We start from the raw sequence: 15,820 nt of genomic DNA, 5'->3' as shown, positions 1-15,820 counted from the left end.
CGATTCATAAATTCTGGATTTTTCAATGAGAGACAACGATGTAACTTTATCATATGTTTTGTATGTAAAAATCTTAAACTTAAAACTAACTTTTGCTGTCAGAAAAATGTTGTGGAGTAAAAGGTACAATATTTCCCTCTGAAGTGTGGTGAAGGGAAAGTACAAAGTAGCATAAAATGTAAATGCTAAAATACAACCAAGTTCTACTGAAGTGCAGTATTTGAGTAAATGCATTCAGTTGCTTTCCACCACTGGGCTATTACACTGTTTGTCATTAGTGAGCAAACATAGCTCTTAGTAGTTACTCAAGCTCAAGGTCACTCAGCAATCTTTGGCGTGCTGGGATCCTAAAAAGACTTCGACCTTCAATGTCAGACCTGAGGCTCATAATATTTGCAAATATATGGGAAGCGCCAGATGGGCGGTGTTTGTCAAATAGGATAATGAGAAAAGCAACTGAAAGTTAATTCATTGTACTTTTCTGTGACCACCACCCTACCTGAGCACATTTTCTTTTGCTGATGGGTCCATCTGGTACCTCATGCATGTTTTAGAATGAACAATTACAAAGTGCTGTGAAGGTCTGCTTTGGCAGGCTGCTCTCATACACTGTTTGTAATTATACCAACACTATAATGCAGTAACGCACTATAATTTCGCATATAAGCCACGCTATAATTTGTATATAACCCATGTAATCTTGAGCCACGACAGGCGACGTAGTAAAGGGATGGTGGGTCAAAAAACACAGCACTTTCACCCAGGAGACCGCTGTGTGAAACCAGAAATCAACGTTATTTGTAAAGTAACTTTAGTACGTAAGTAACGCCACTCTCGTAGTTATTACGCCACGATCTCTTCTAAACCTAACCAAGTAGTTTTGTTTCCTAAACAGGTTCTGCTCTCCAGGCGCACTGATCGCTCGTGTTGCTGGACATTCATAGGAAAACAAATCAAAAATCTAAATAACTTTTCATAAGAACAGTTTCATGAGGATATGTTGGCTTTGGTCCCTTCAGGCCCACTTGGCAGGTTTTGTTTGACCTCATACGGTTGATCACTGGTAGGGAGGAGAGTGGGAATACTTCCAGTGAGGATCAAGCTACAGGGGCCCCTTCATTTACAAGAGATGATACTTCAGATGCCTTAGGGCAGAGGGAAGCAGTGTCACTTCCTTGACAAGGGGCCTGAAATTCCTAGCAGTGCTCCCGAACCCTGGGGATTATCTGGAGTGCCTTCTCCTGCTATTATCATACCTACAGTCTAGTTGTAGTCACAGTGGTGCAGCTGAGATTCAAGGAGGAAGGATGAGAGGCTGCCAAAGCAAACTCATGTCAACATGTCACTCCTTTTCACATACAGCTTAAGATGGACATTTATATTTTGGCAATATATAAGTAATAACCGTTGGGGTTTTCCCCTTCTCTAACAAGAATTCTAGGAAACTCATTTGCATTTACAAACATGCAGCTTGTGGTTGTGCACCACTTGTCACACAGTCTCAGTAGAACTATTAACAGCTATATATACAACCAGGATAGTGTGTCATGTGGATTCAGTTTCTGCCCACTGAGAGTTAAATGCATGTGGGAGTATGTGTGCAGGTGTCTGGATGCCACTCACTCCCCAGCATGCAGAGTGTTAGATTTTTTATTAGGACATCTCTGATCCAAAGGGGCCCGTTGCCCTTGTGTGTGTGTGTGTGTGTGTGTGTGTGTGTGTGTGTGTGTGTGTGTGTGTGGGTGCAGAGGCGTTGGTGGAGGTGGGGTAGAGGAGTAGTGTCCAGTGGGCTCGCCTGGAGACAGCAGGGAAAGTGACGCAACGAGGTCAGGGGTGGAGAAGGAAAGGAGAGGGGTATGAGGATAGGCTGGGGGAACATAGTTGAAATTCAAGGATAAGGTTTCCCAACCTCTGCAGTGAAATGCATTGCAACGCGCTCTGGCCTAATTATAGTGGAGTGGGTTTGGGGGAGGGGGATGTTTGGCAGAGAGGTTAGGAGTCACACTGTGAAGGGGTGAAAATGGGTGAATGTCAAGTCTGAGAGCACACAGAGTGTCATGTCAGCAAACAAAAGGGAGGCAATTATTTTATGTCAAATCCCTTTAATGACAAGCAAAACCGGCGCCACATACTGTACATATATATATGAGTAGAAATGAGCATATATCTTAAAATAGCATTTCCTGGTAGAGAGACATGGTCAGCATCCTATGACATAATTAAAGTGTATTTATTGCATACATATTGCAAAATAAAGTGACAGGAGACAGCATTGCGAACAGTCACCATTCATACAATATAAACACATTTATTCCGTTTATGTACAAAGTTGAGCTTAAAGTGAGTCCATGCAATTCTCTGATATACAAAATGGTATTTTAATCACTTCCCACAGTTGATTTCATTCAACATACATTCATACTAAAGCAGCATTCACACAATATTGTAAAACACACATAAGTAATAAATAATAACATGAAGCCTCTTCTTTATCAAATATTAAGTGTAAAAAAGCTTCGTAGTACTTATTGCTAGAATATTAAGAATGCTCATTGATTATTCATAAGGCAACATGTAGACGATATGACAAGAAACTTAGAAAGTAATACGGACCCCCTCCATACTGATTGTTAGCATTATGATAGACATTGTATGTTAAGGTGATACATTCTGATGGGGCTTTAGTCATTTTAAACAATGGGACTTCTTTTCCGCCTGAAGGAAAAACATAAAAAGTTAGGCATGTTAAAAAATAAAAACACTCTTGTAAATCATTGATATTAAACGGTAAGTCAAACCTTTGATTTACAATCTCAAAATGTTGTATTGTGTCTAACTTCGAGAATGTCCGACAGCAACAGCATCTCAAAACAGCCTATGCTTACATTTAAGTGACAGCGCCCACTAGCAGCCGTTACAAGGGGAGCAAAGGAGGAAGTTTTTGTTACTGTAGAGCGACAAAGTCTGTGCAAGGAGGAGGTCAAGGTTATTAAAAAAGAAAAGTCTTTGAGCATTTAAAGAGTGTTTACTTATATCCTAATGCTAGCAGAAATACTGTACGTGTAGATGTATAGCTATAGGCAGGCTAACAAGCCTATTTGTGAATCTTGTAAAGTAGACAAAACACAGAGCTAAAAATGTAACAGTCAACAGTAGCCCCGCTGCTCCTTCCATCTATTTTCTAATTTTAAAAAAACCCACAACAACACATTTTTGAAAATTCTGGAGGCCTCACTAATGTGTTGCTGACTTCTCTTCATACATTTGATTAAGACCTTGTATGATTTCTGCTGAGAACAAGCAAAGTCACAGCCTTCAGGAAACCAATGTTTCCACTTGCTCTCAAACAAGACATCAAGAACACTGTATGCATATTTTATTATCATTCAAGTGCTAGGTGGCGCCATTCTTGTGAGGAAAGCACTTCTGCCACGGGTTGAAAGGAAGGGAGAGGATGATGAAGAGGAAACCTCCGAAAATAAGAATGGCTCCTGCTGAGCCCACACAGGCCACAGACCAGGACAGCTCATGGTGTAAAGGTATAGTGTGATCACTGGACAGCAAGGCCAGCACAGACTGGTGGAACAACAGGATAGAGAAAAGGACCAGTACACCTGCACACAGAGAGGAAATGAAAAGGAAATCACAGTATAACTTGGTAATGTCCACAAACAACTGACCAAATAATCATCATATTGCCAAATATCAGTCAGTTAGGGATATTACCACACTTAAATGTAAACAAGTAGCATGTGATGTCCCACCTGAGATGATGAAACAGAACGAGGCTGGCTTGAGAAAGAAGGGCACTCCTTTGCTGAGTGACATGCCGATACAGATGGAGCCCATCACCATCATGGTCAGACTCAAAAGGGCTAAGACAGCTGCTGCTAGATTCAGCTCTGTGAAGGAGAGCAGAAAGAAATGAAAAGAGAAAAGGGAACAGAGTGGAGACGAGTGTATGCGAGAATTTGTGGGAAGAAGTGTAGTAAAAATTGAAATGTGTGAATTTATGCAGCAATAAATATTCAGAAAAGATGGCAGAGGTACTGTGAAAACAGATAGACCAACGCACAAAGTTTCATTCTAATGCGCTTATAGTTTATTTTACATCATTATTATAAAAATACAAACATTGTCTGAATTGTGCCACTTCCCATACTGGCTCTGGTTAAAACAGATATTATTGGCATCGCAAACGTGAACAGGTGCAACCCAAAAAGCTAGTGCCAGTTTTGTGTTTTTTGACACAAGACCAGACAGCTATTATTATAATTGTATTAATTAAAACACTACAGACTTTAGGAATGGGTTGTTATTAGGAGGGAGCAAAAGCCCAAAAAGGAGGTGAGAGATAACAATGAAAGCAACACAAGAGAACAGCTGATTTGTTTTTGCCCGGCTACATTTGACACTTTTAAGATTGATTTGTGTGTTTTTCTTATCATCCATGGCAGCAAGTGTGTGCCTATGAGATTTTTAAATTAACCTGCAGAGACTTAAAACTTGCTTGGTGTGAATCAATTATCACAGTGAACACATTGTAATAATACAGTTGGCACAACAGAGTATTTTGAAAGTCTTTCTAGTGTGCCTGCATCTACGAGCTCGCTGCCAAACAGCAACAACTTTCAGCCAAACAAGCGTGAAGAGTCGAACGTCATGCTAGCAGCTCTGTGAGGCTGTGAGGCTGTATTCCGGCGCACACACACACACACGCACACACACACACACACACACACACACACACACACACACGCACATACACATGCTCACAATGATCTTAGTTTAGCATGTCAGCGTGACAACATTAGCTAATTAGCACTAAATTCCACTTTGCAGATGTTTTATCATACACCAGTACATAAGTATTGATTTCTGATTACTGATGATGGTGCTTTATGAAATATTAAGGCATCACCAAAGTGACACTATTCTTCCTGAGGGTGCATGAATGTCTGTACAAAATCTAATGGCAATCGGAGATATTTCACTGAAAACCACATGCGTCTCATGGTGGCCTTAGACGAAAAGTCAGTTAATCAACAAACATTAGATACATCATGTATCTGTAAAACTTTCCAGGCAACCCATCCAGTGGTTGTTGAGGGTTTTTCAAAGCGGTGGATAGACCAACATTGCTATCCATCCAGCCGCACTGCTAGTGTGGTAAAAACTCATTATCCACGTTGTTGCATTTATGTTTTCCTAACGTATATCTTCTGGGTTTAAAGCACAAAGAGCACACGGGATTGCAATTTGTTCTCAAAGCTCTTACTGTATATATTAAATGCCTGAGCTTTCTTGATTGCATCAAATCAATCCGTGCCAGTCCTTGATCAGAAGCTAAAGTTGACTTTATGCTCACTGTGATGTAAGTATCAAGTCTAAGCCTGCTGATCTTCATATTGCACTGAAACCAGCGGCTGCCTGGACAGTAAGGTAAACACATTAATCAGTCTGATAGCTTATAGTTTGCTTTGGAAAATGGGTGGCAGCAGAAGTTAATGGGCTGAAACATGCAAAAACCAGCAGCACGGTCCTCTGAGCACCCCAGTGAACGTCTTTATTGATAGTAGCTGCAATGTAACTGTTAGCATGCAATGCATCTGTATGTGTAACAGAAATTGCAGCGAGGAAGAATAATGTCTCACTCTTGTTAGTCGTCTTCTTGAATATGACTGCATTGTCCCCAGAGGTGAAGAATTTGAAGTAGGTGCAGTTGGTTTCTGTGGGTGAAGAAAAAGATCATACACAAGAGATCAGACACACACACATGTACAGATGCACACACACGCACACGCGCACACACACACACACACACACACACACACACACACACACACACACACACACACACACACACTCCTATGGATAGCTGCTGGTCTTCTGTTATGTGCCTCCTATGCATCCATGCACTCTGTCCTTCTAGGCATCATTCCTATTTATATCCAAGTGTTGAGCATTAGCTGGAATACCCAGAGATACACACACACACACACACACACATACACACACACATACACACGGCCCAGCACTGTACATATGGTGCCGCCAGAGAGGGTGAGAGACTGCAAAACACTGAGGGTGGATGGCAGAGGGGAGAAAGAGAGGTAGACAGAAAGAAGGGGCAGATGGAGGATAGAAATGGAGAGGCGTGGCTGCAGAAGAAGAAGGAGTGAGGGGAAGGAGATATGTGGGGTGAGCGAATGATGAAGGGGGATGCAGGAAATATGGATAGAGGCTCAGAGGATGAGATAGCGAGAGAAGGAGGAGTGAGTTGGGGGCAGATGGAAGGGGAGGTGAGTGAAAGGGAAAGGAGAGGGGAGCCACAGATGGAGAAGGAGGTGAGGGGAGCTGGAGCTGTCAAGAGGGGGAGGAAACACAGAGGGGTTGGTTAATACTGCATTAGACATACACTCTCCCTCAGTCCCTGTCTGTCCCTCTTCCTCGTTTCCCCCTCTCTATATTTAGACAAAAACTGTGAAGTAGTCAGATTCCACTTGGCTTCACAAGTGCATAGTGATGACTTTCACCCACTGAATATTCATTATGTTGTCCAAGATGACCACATGCTTGTCACACATTTCATTCACACACAAATATGTTTGTGCCTGAGCACATTTGCAAACATTTTTACTGAAACAGACACGCCATTTATCAGCTTACTGATTTTTTTGTAACACATCGTGCTATCACAGTCAACTGATTTTGCTCTCACTACTCCTGCTGAGGCTATAATTATTGAGCTGTCATGTCCCTCTCCAGCAGGCAGCGAAGATGGATAGCTGGTCTGAGATGACAGGCACGGCATCAGCGGGGCCGCACTTTGCTCGGGACGGGAGCCAAAGGCATGTAAACAGCGATGTGAAACAGAGAAGCAGAGATGGCAAAAACAGTTGTTTCCCTCCAAACATGACAAGCCCACGGCCATCTGCGACAGGCGACGTTGGCCAACAGTGTTAGGGCGTGTAAGAAAGATTGTCAGAAGCATACTGGCTGCTCTCACACTCCCACAGACCATCTCGGAGGCACAGATATATATCTGCTAGCTAGAAGCTGCGAGAGATGCAAGACATTTTGACAGGTAAGATGAATACTGGACTCGATAGAAAAACAATGACACATAGCCTAATTCAAGGTGATGTATGTGAATAGTATTTATGTATATGTGATCCATGTGTATCTCCGCTGGATGTGGAGGGGGTTTTTTTTTCTCCTCTTCAGAGCTCTGCTGTGTCGAAGCAGATTCCCTGAGATAGGCAGTGATTCCTGGAGCAGCACCTTCGAAAGCCTGCCTTGCCTATCTCTATCTCACTTTTCCCAATACCTGCCTCTCTCCGTCTCCAGACTCGCTTTTCAGACAGAAGTAGGTCATTGTGGAGATAATCGACGCACTCTGGAGAACCTAACCACGGTCAAGTTGAATAAAGTGCTTTTAGAAAGGAGCTGTCACAACTCTAAACATGGATGTTCGTCAACACAATAAACCTGTGGTCTGCCCCTTATCACCTGTCTGTACTGTGTGTACAACAGGAGATGATTAGGTACCCAGTCAAGGGAGAAACTTGAAATCGATGCTTCATTACCCTGACAATGTTGTGAATCACAAAGATGATGATGTACAATGCTACATGTACCTGGATGCTGCTTTGTGCTGTTACAATAGCACACACATTGAAAACCGCTTTACTGTGGTCCTGCTCGTGCTCTGTTTCCGAGCATCGCATTTCTTTAATGATTCAATTTGCACATTATCTGTAGGATGACCTAGATACATATGTATGCAGGCAGCTTCACATACACAACTATCCTCGCTCTATCTCTCGCAAGGTTACATTTGATGTAATATACAGGGAGACATTATATTAAATGTTTATCAAAAATCATAAATATCTTGCTCAGAAATCTGTATTGTTATAGGAAAGACATTTTTTAAATTAAGAGAAAGTGTTGGCGTAGCTTTCCTCAGTCCCTTATGGGCTCTGATAAAAGACCTAGCGATGTAAGAATATTCCCAGAAGGCATACATCATATGACTTATGCCTGCTCCCTCTGTTTTCACATCAGTGGGGATGGCAAAGACATATCGCAGCGATTAAATGTACACATTTTTTCCTCAATGATGTCAACAACTTGCAACCTCTCAAAATCATCTATTAATTCACTTTCATACTGAGGCGCATACTGTAACGTAGAGGCATCCTTGAGGTAGACTTGCATGACCGGGCAATTCAGTTTGCCGAGAAGCAGACATGAGCAGACAGTCGGAGCAACAAAACAGACACATGCCCTCCAGAAACCTCACCTGCTCACCTCCTAGACAGCACAGACAGACAGTCAGACAGACAGACAGACAGACAGACAGACAGACAGACAGACAGACAGAGGAACACACACTCTCACAGACACACAGGCGAGCTCCAGCCAGAGGTCTCACCTCCAGGTAGTTCAGCAGGGCCGCAGCTCGTCCTCTCTGGGTCTATGTCAGCCACCCATAGGGTGCGGATGCAGCCCTTCCATAGGCCATAATGGGCCATCTGGCAGGTCTGGTTGCCGCTGAAATTCTTTGGTTGGGCCAGCTCCACCCAAAACTCTGTTCCCATGCCCAACACCGTCAGGGTCACGCCAATGATAGCCACAAAGAAGGCCAGCTTGATCTTTCCCTCCTGGCTGTCACTCATCTTGTGGATCCTCCTCTGTCCCCTTCCTCCTTTTATTCCACCCAAACCCCCACCTTGTACAGCCCCTGCCACCCCAACGCGACCATCCTCATCCTGCTGTACGAAGAAGTTGGACCACATAGTGACCTCAACTGGCCAGGCCCGAGGAAGACCAAGGGAAAGAACTAAGGCTAATTATTTGAGGAGCTAATATTAGATGGGAAAATGCAAGGATGGGTTAGTAGGAAGAAAACAGGGAGAGGTTAAGTGTGAAGAAGGAGTAGGTTTGGAAATAATATATTAAAAAAGAGGAGACACAGCTATCAACTATCCTGTGATGGATGGGTAAATTGAGCAAAAGCGGTCAGAGTGAACACAGGATCAAATGATAATAGGTGGGCAGAATAATGAAATTAGACAGAAAGAGATATGAACAGAGATACAATGAGGTAAGGGGCGGACGAAGTAAAGAAATGATAAAATGGGAGGAGACGGAGGCAAGGACCATGAGAGCCGAGTCTGTTTTCCGTCCAGTCCCCTGAAATAGAGAGATGAAACAGAAAGATGAAAGAGCAGCCAGCATATGCTTCACAAGAGCAAAATCCTTTCATCACCAGCGTAATATTTAATTTCCAAGAGCTTTATCAGCATCTACAGTATTCCCTCCCTAAAAGCCATATGACATGCTCGTAGCCAACAATAGATAAGCCATATGGCGTTTCCCTGAAAGGCAGATTTTGCTTCAGATGAAGAAACAATTGGGCTGGATGAGCCGGTGGAGTCAGGTGGTGCGGGTTCAAGGTGAGAGATAACACCACAGCGCCAGACTGGACCACCCATCTTCTATTATCCCAGAGGAGTGGACAACTGAGCTCTTCCCCGAGCAGGTACACTATCTCTGGCTTAGACACAGATCCCCTTTGATCTGAGGGGATAATGGGTTGCCACAAATACCTCCTATCCTGCATTACGTGTACCAGCAAACACTTGGAATCTGCCGCCATGATGGTCTTTTTGAGCAAGTGTGTGTGTGTGTGTGTGTTTCAGAGTGTGGCATGTTCACTGTAAGTTATGGAGTTGTTTCTGTTGTTCCAAACTGTGAGGGAGGGGCAATTTGGAGCAGTTAAAACAACGTGAGTGATGGGGCGCAACGATGTCGCCGCTCTGCGTAGGGAGCATGAGAGGTGATAATTCATGCCTGAACCCTCTGACAGAAAGGGGCCTGCAGTAATTAACTCTGCTGTGCAGTCCAACAGGTCACATAGTGGAGGCAAGGGGCCTGGCCAGTTAGGAAGGCAGCACCAGCAGGGCACACACAGTTGGTGGATCACTTAATTCAGGGTTTTGCGCTGACAGCATCAGAGGTTTTATATAGGCAACGCACCACATGAACCCACTTACGGCAAGTCCTTTGTGTACAGTATTTTGCAATATATATAAGGAGAGGTATACAGTATGTCAACTTAGTTTTGCAGTATATCATTATAGTATAATATATAGTATTTAGAATATTATCAAAATGGGTAATAGTAAGACAACTACTGTATTTTAATACTGGATTATTTGTTTATGTAATTTATAAATCAAATGAAATGTGAGTATTGTTGTTTCTTTGCTCTGTTTTGTATTGTAAACTGAAAATCTTTGGTTTGAAGACGACACCTTTTGTGTTAGGAACGTTTTAGAAGACACTGTTTGTCAATTTACTAATTGAGAAAATGATCTACAGATTCATTCATAATTAATTATGCAACCCTAAAGTCATATATAACAATTTCTGATTGCACATTATGATATAGCAAATGTGTGCAAAATCTAATGTTCAAAGCACTTTACACTTTACATGCCACCAAATTGTTCATATGTGTAAAATAAAAACTTAAATAACTAATAATGCCAGTTGTGCTTAAAAAAAGCCGACTCTATATGAAAGAGTAAACTCCATTTGCTGAGGAAGATCATGTGATACAACTGAAAGCTCCAGAACAGCCACAAAATGTTGTTTTGACGACTAATTGAATTAGATTTTAATCACAACTTGCTTGGAGACATTGGACAACAGACACTTGCAGAACAAAAACATGATAAGAATATATCGTCATGATATAATTCTGCCAAAAGTCGATAAACGATAATCGCCTGATCCTAATTTACAGCCTGCACTGCGGAGGAATATAATCCCCTGTTAATAAGAACTAATCTTTAAAAAGCAAATGTCTCCAATGATCCAATGGTTTGGAATAACAGCCATGCATGTGAATACTCCTCCAGCAATAACTGTAATAATGAATATCAAGACAGCAGCTGCTGACAGCCAAGTTAGAAGTCATAGAGTTACAAACCTTGATCACATTACATCCATATTAACCTCAGGATGATCGGAGGGGTCAGAGCATGGGAGGCTACTTTACTGGAGGAATAACATACAAATGTTCACTTTGCACTAAAGCAGTGTATAGTTGATGATGCGACAATAACTACGGTGCACTGACTTAAGTTCTGTGGCAGCTGAGCCGATGATAAACTTGTACACACGGGTGCATTTTCCAGGAAAACGAGGAACTCTCTGTACAGTTTCACCAAAGACAGCCACAGCCACCTGTGTGACATGCCGGCATAAGAAAGCAACAACTAGCTAATGCACTTGAGTGAAAAAAAAGAATGAGTCTGACCTGTTTCGTGTGTGTGTTGTTCAGTTCAGGAAGAAGAGACGCTTGAAACTTAATAGAGGGGGAGAGGGGTGATGGGAGAGTTAGTGAGAGAGTGAGAGGGAGGTACGTAAGGGTTATGGAAAGTGAGTGTAACAGGGGAGGGGGCTACAGCCTGGTTGGTTAACACTGTTGATCATTAAACGTGTGTGTTTGCGTGGCTGTTTGCGCCTCGGACTGCACCTGCAATCTCAACAGCACCTTGTTCACACTCCACTCATGTTTGAATCTTAAATCAATGAACAGGGGTGCAGCAGTGTGGTCCGGTCACATGAAGACAGCCATGCCAACATGATTAAATCGTTATCTGTGGCAACACATGCTGTTTGTGTGTGTGTCTATTTTAGACTGCCACCTGTTAATAACATTAAGTAAGGATGAAGGAGGAGCCAGTGTTTATATGAGAGGGGCCAGGATAGCGTTTTACAGCAACACAATATACTGTGAGGTAAGTGCAAATGACACAGAGAGTGAAAGTGAAACGGAGAGACGGAAAGAGCAGCAGAGAGGGAGGGACAGATATGGAGAAGCAAAAAATAAGTGCAAGAGAGGAGAGAAAGATGTGTAAAGAAAAATGAAAGAGGGATATAAAAGTCTAATGTCACTAATGTCTGAGGTAGATGCAGATATGGACTACACTGGCTGAAAAGGAAATAGTTTAGTGAAGAAAATGAAGATGTGCAGCCCCATTTCATTCCTCACTGAACAAGGTCCAGAGAGATTTCAGAGACAGCCTGGGCTTGTGGAAAGCTTTACTCGTGGCCCAGCCCTGGTTGGCTCCTCCACAGTTTAGGTTACATACGTGGCACAACGAGAGGGAGGCCAACCCCAGCGGCCAGCCACGCTCAGGGAGGGCTGGAAGGGGGGAGGGGGGGTCAGAGGGGGTGATGCAAACTGAGAGTGAGTCGGGGACAGAGAGACAGAACAGGAGAGAATCGGAGAAAAGGGACGAAACAGGCTGTAGGCTGTGACATGGAAATAAACACCTACAATGTCCAGAACAGTCAAGTTCCAGTTCCGTTATTGTTGTGGAAGCCACTGTTCAGTTTGCAGATGGACTTTCTCATGTTGGACGTGACAGACATGATAAATCGATTCATCTGGAGTACAGCTATCAGTTTTAACGCACATATGTGTGTCTCTTCTTTAAAATGACTTTGCTTCTAATTATGCAGCCTATCTCTGCTCCTCCATCATATGAGATTGATAGAAAGTGTCCACAGGCGGTCTGAGGCCATCAATAATCTACAGTATGCTGATGTGCACAATCTTGTCTCCACATCACTCAAGTGGCCCTTTCAGCAGCGCCGGTTTATGCTTGAACACACTGAAGTGCACACATGTGTGCTTATGTATGCAGCCATCCGCACACTGACCACACATGTGCACACTACAGCTGCAACCATTTCTTACGCTGACTATGACCCTTGTAAAAGTAATGTTGACTGAGAATAAATGCCCGATTAAAGCATCAATCTGGTAATCTTTCTTATTGTCCATGAAAAGACCAAAACCACTCAATATTGTCGTCCAAAAACTATTTAAAAATACATTAATAAGCCACACTGGACAACATGCGCATTGTATTTGTTTTGTCAATGCAGCCTGCACGATTCATGCGGCGTGCATACAAGCTAGTGCATCAAAATCTGCAGGTGAAAATAGTCCCCAACAAATACACTATTTACTCCAGTTTAAATAATGTTCGCTAAAAACTACAATGCCCAGCTGTTTGAATAAAATATTTATTTATTTTATTTAATGAAAATATATATTTGTGGACAGTAACAAAAACATAGAACATGTGGTGTTACTTATAGCAGCAACAATGGCTCTGTTCAGTTCCAGTAAGTGTGACTGCGTGAGCCAGCATTCACAATAGAAGGACCCTGAAACCGATGCAGCTTATTGGAATTCAGCCATCATACATTTTATTATTAACGTCTGTGCTTTACTGTGACACGTCAAAATGTATTCTGTAAGGCCTATTCGAATTGAAGCTGACAATCTTTTTTCTCGGGATGCTCGTATTCTTTTAACTCCCGTACGCTGAATGCAAACTGCCATATGTACACAGAGTACTGCATCATCCTGCTCCAGCGTTGCACTCTCCCACTGCTGCAGTGTTCTATCTTTCTGAATGAGGATCAATGGGGAGGCACTGCCTAGAATGACAATGACCATCACTAGAGTTTTACATTCCCCACTAGAGGGAGATAATGTATGTGCAATCTTCACTGCAGCATCAGGCCCGGGGAGGCCTTCTAATAACATCTAATAGGTCTTGTGTTAGGCGGCCTGAATTTCCTGATCTATAAGAGAGGCAGGGTCACTTTTACATGTTTCCTCTGGTGGATATGGCTTCAGCAGCCCGGGAGAGCTGCTGTTTTATCTGTGCCCTCCGGGAACAACAGGGTAGAGAGCGTGTTGCATCAGAGGCCCTGCTGCTGGGTTTTGTGCAGTGGGGTTCAGCGATGCAGATGGAGATGGGCAGTATAGAGCTGACACAGGACATTATTTCATGTCAGAGATTTGTTGCTTTCCTGCAACTGTTTTTATGGATACAGTCCCAGGTGGACACAGCTTATGGTAGTTATTGCTGCTGACCAAAAGTGCGTACTCATGTGGACTGACTTGCATATAAAGGGAAAGAGCCGATAAAACAACTTCACTTTGATTTCCAGGTGGGTTTTGACACAGCAGCTCCAAACTCGAGGAAGATCAAGTTACAAATGCTAAGCAATTCAAAATCATATGAAGGTTAAAGCAGGTAAACATCTGTTTGAATTTCATTATTTGCACAGGCTAAAAACAAAGAAATGACATAAGAAATAATGAAGACAATTATTGTGCAGGGAGATGAAAACAGACCAAAGGATATATGCAAAAGAGATTAATGTCTCTTTTAATTAAAATACCTTTTATGAGAAAAGGAGTTGTATAAGTTAGGATCACTGTTTGGTGTATGTACCTCTGCTTATGAGATGTTTGGGAAGGGAAGACATGATCGTCTTGTTGATAAGAAGATCCCTAAATTAGTTTTTAAAATATATAATAGTATATAATGTCATATATAGTTTCCAGAAATGGGATGACGGGATTTGAAAGGGTTGCTGTAAAAAATGCATTTGTGGAGATTATTTATGAGGATGAATTATTATGTTATTATGTTGCTGTATCAAAAGTAGTAGATAATAGAATAGAAATAATATATTATTATTTACTTATTATCACTTTTGACTGTGAACAGCTCCATCGTGCTGACATTTTCATTAACTAAGACTTTTTTAAAGATATTTTTTATGACTTTTTAATGAAATGACTTTTTAAAATGTCTTTGACACACTGTACTATATGTACTACTGAGATTAATTATGACTCAACTACGACTTTAAATTATATACTGTATATATAAAATATAAAATGACTTTTGCATATTTTTTATGACACTTTATTAATCCTGAGGGAAATATCATACTATGACTATATGAAATACTTATGACTTTTAAATATATTTTTATGACATAGTAAATGAATTTCTTTGAAATAATATTTTGTATGACTGACTTTTTATTGTCTTTGCCATACTGTACTTTTTATGACATACTATAATATGACTTTTCTTTATGTCTAAAGCAGGATTGGTTGCAGGAGTGTGATGGATTCAGGTCTACTGCTTCTGCCTGGCTAGGGGTGCGCTCACAGCAGGGCTCACGCCCTCGTCCCTCCATGTGTATGGACCGGAGAGTCTTAACAACCTCAGCGAGGATCACGGGAAGAGGAAAGGCTATAATCAGTACTAGAAAATAATGCTATCGAAAGAGATTGCAGGGGAAATATGTTGGTTACTGTTAGCATCTGACTTCACAGGTATCCGTTTCATCTTAACCATGCATAAGGAAGATTCCCGAGGAATCGTTTGCTTCAGTCTGGCTCGCCTACAGGGCTTGATAAAGTATGCCATCAGCTGAATGAGACTGCCTGGACATGGCTCCGGTCTGCCCCATCTACATAATTAACTGTGAATGTCATCACTCTCTGGTTGAATAAGAGTGTGCTGCAGTCGGGTGGGTGGATGTGGGCGCGCATAAGAGAGGAAGCATAAAGAAGAAAGGCATCATGTAAATTCAGTTTTTAATCAACATTTGAAAACAAATTGGACAAATGAAAGACTTTTTTTTTTGCTTTTTATAAACTAGATGATGTTTTTTAAATCATTTAAGAAATCACATTTTTTTTCCAGAGAAAAAAAATAAAGAAATTAAATGACACAGTGACACTGAAAAAAGCAGATTTCTGAAAGTAAGGAGTAACATCTCATAAGTGTTATCACTGACACAATCTCTCTTCAGCACCGTCTTAATTAACCCAAATTAAAGCAGTCTCAATCCGGTACAGTGTGAACATGTGGTCCTCAGAGAATCAAGGGCAGAAGATGAGGGAGATGAG

The 15,820-nt window shown here is 41.9% G+C and overlaps 1 protein-coding gene across 3 annotated transcripts; it reads right to left on the bottom strand.

Moving 5' to 3' along the window:
- Window positions 1-2,214: 2,214 nt before the first annotated feature.
- cacng6b (calcium channel, voltage-dependent, gamma subunit 6b) lies at window positions 2,215-11,419 on the bottom strand. Of its 3 annotated transcripts, XM_029452262.1 has the most exons (6): window positions 11,336-11,376; window positions 9,169-9,201; window positions 8,441-8,870; window positions 5,655-5,729; window positions 3,765-3,902; window positions 3,394-3,614 (listed from the first exon to the last, which is right to left on the bottom strand). In XM_029452262.1, exons 3-6 carry the CDS (start codon window positions 8,802-8,804, stop codon window positions 3,394-3,396), a joined length of 798 nt encoding a protein of 265 aa, XP_029308122.1. In that variant the 5' UTR covers window positions 8,805-8,870; window positions 9,169-9,201; window positions 11,336-11,376. The 3 variants fall into 3 exon arrangements, with proteins under 3 accessions (XP_029308120.1, XP_029308122.1, XP_029308121.1); XM_029452260.1 differs by having other exon boundaries at window positions 2,215-3,614; window positions 8,441-9,201; window positions 11,336-11,404; XM_029452261.1 differs by lacking the exon at window positions 9,169-9,201 and having other exon boundaries at window positions 11,336-11,419.
- Window positions 11,420-15,820: the final 4,401 nt, after the last annotated feature.

The sequence above is a fragment of the Cottoperca gobio genome, chromosome 16 (assembly GCF_900634415.1).
Source record: "Cottoperca gobio chromosome 16, fCotGob3.1, whole genome shotgun sequence".
NCBI lineage: Eukaryota > Metazoa > Chordata > Actinopteri > Perciformes > Bovichtidae > Cottoperca > Cottoperca gobio.
The sequence above is the reverse complement of the archived record's forward strand: the minus strand, read 5'-3'. Positions and strand labels throughout refer to the sequence as shown.

Bases quoted from the DNA above. Each gene is read 5' to 3' on its own strand.
- cacng6b (XM_029452261.1), bottom strand. From the start codon at position 8,804: ATGTGGTCCAACTTCTTCGTACAGCAGGATGAGGATGGTCGCGTTGGG. The intron at 3,903-5,654 runs GTGAGACATTAT...TCTCCTTCACAG, and splicing joins CAAGAAGACGACTAACAAGA to AGCTGAATCTAGCAGCAGCT. The intron at 3,615-3,764 runs GTGGGACATCAC...CTCTGTGTGCAG, and splicing joins GTTCTGTTTCATCATCTCAG to GTGTACTGGTCCTTTTCTCT.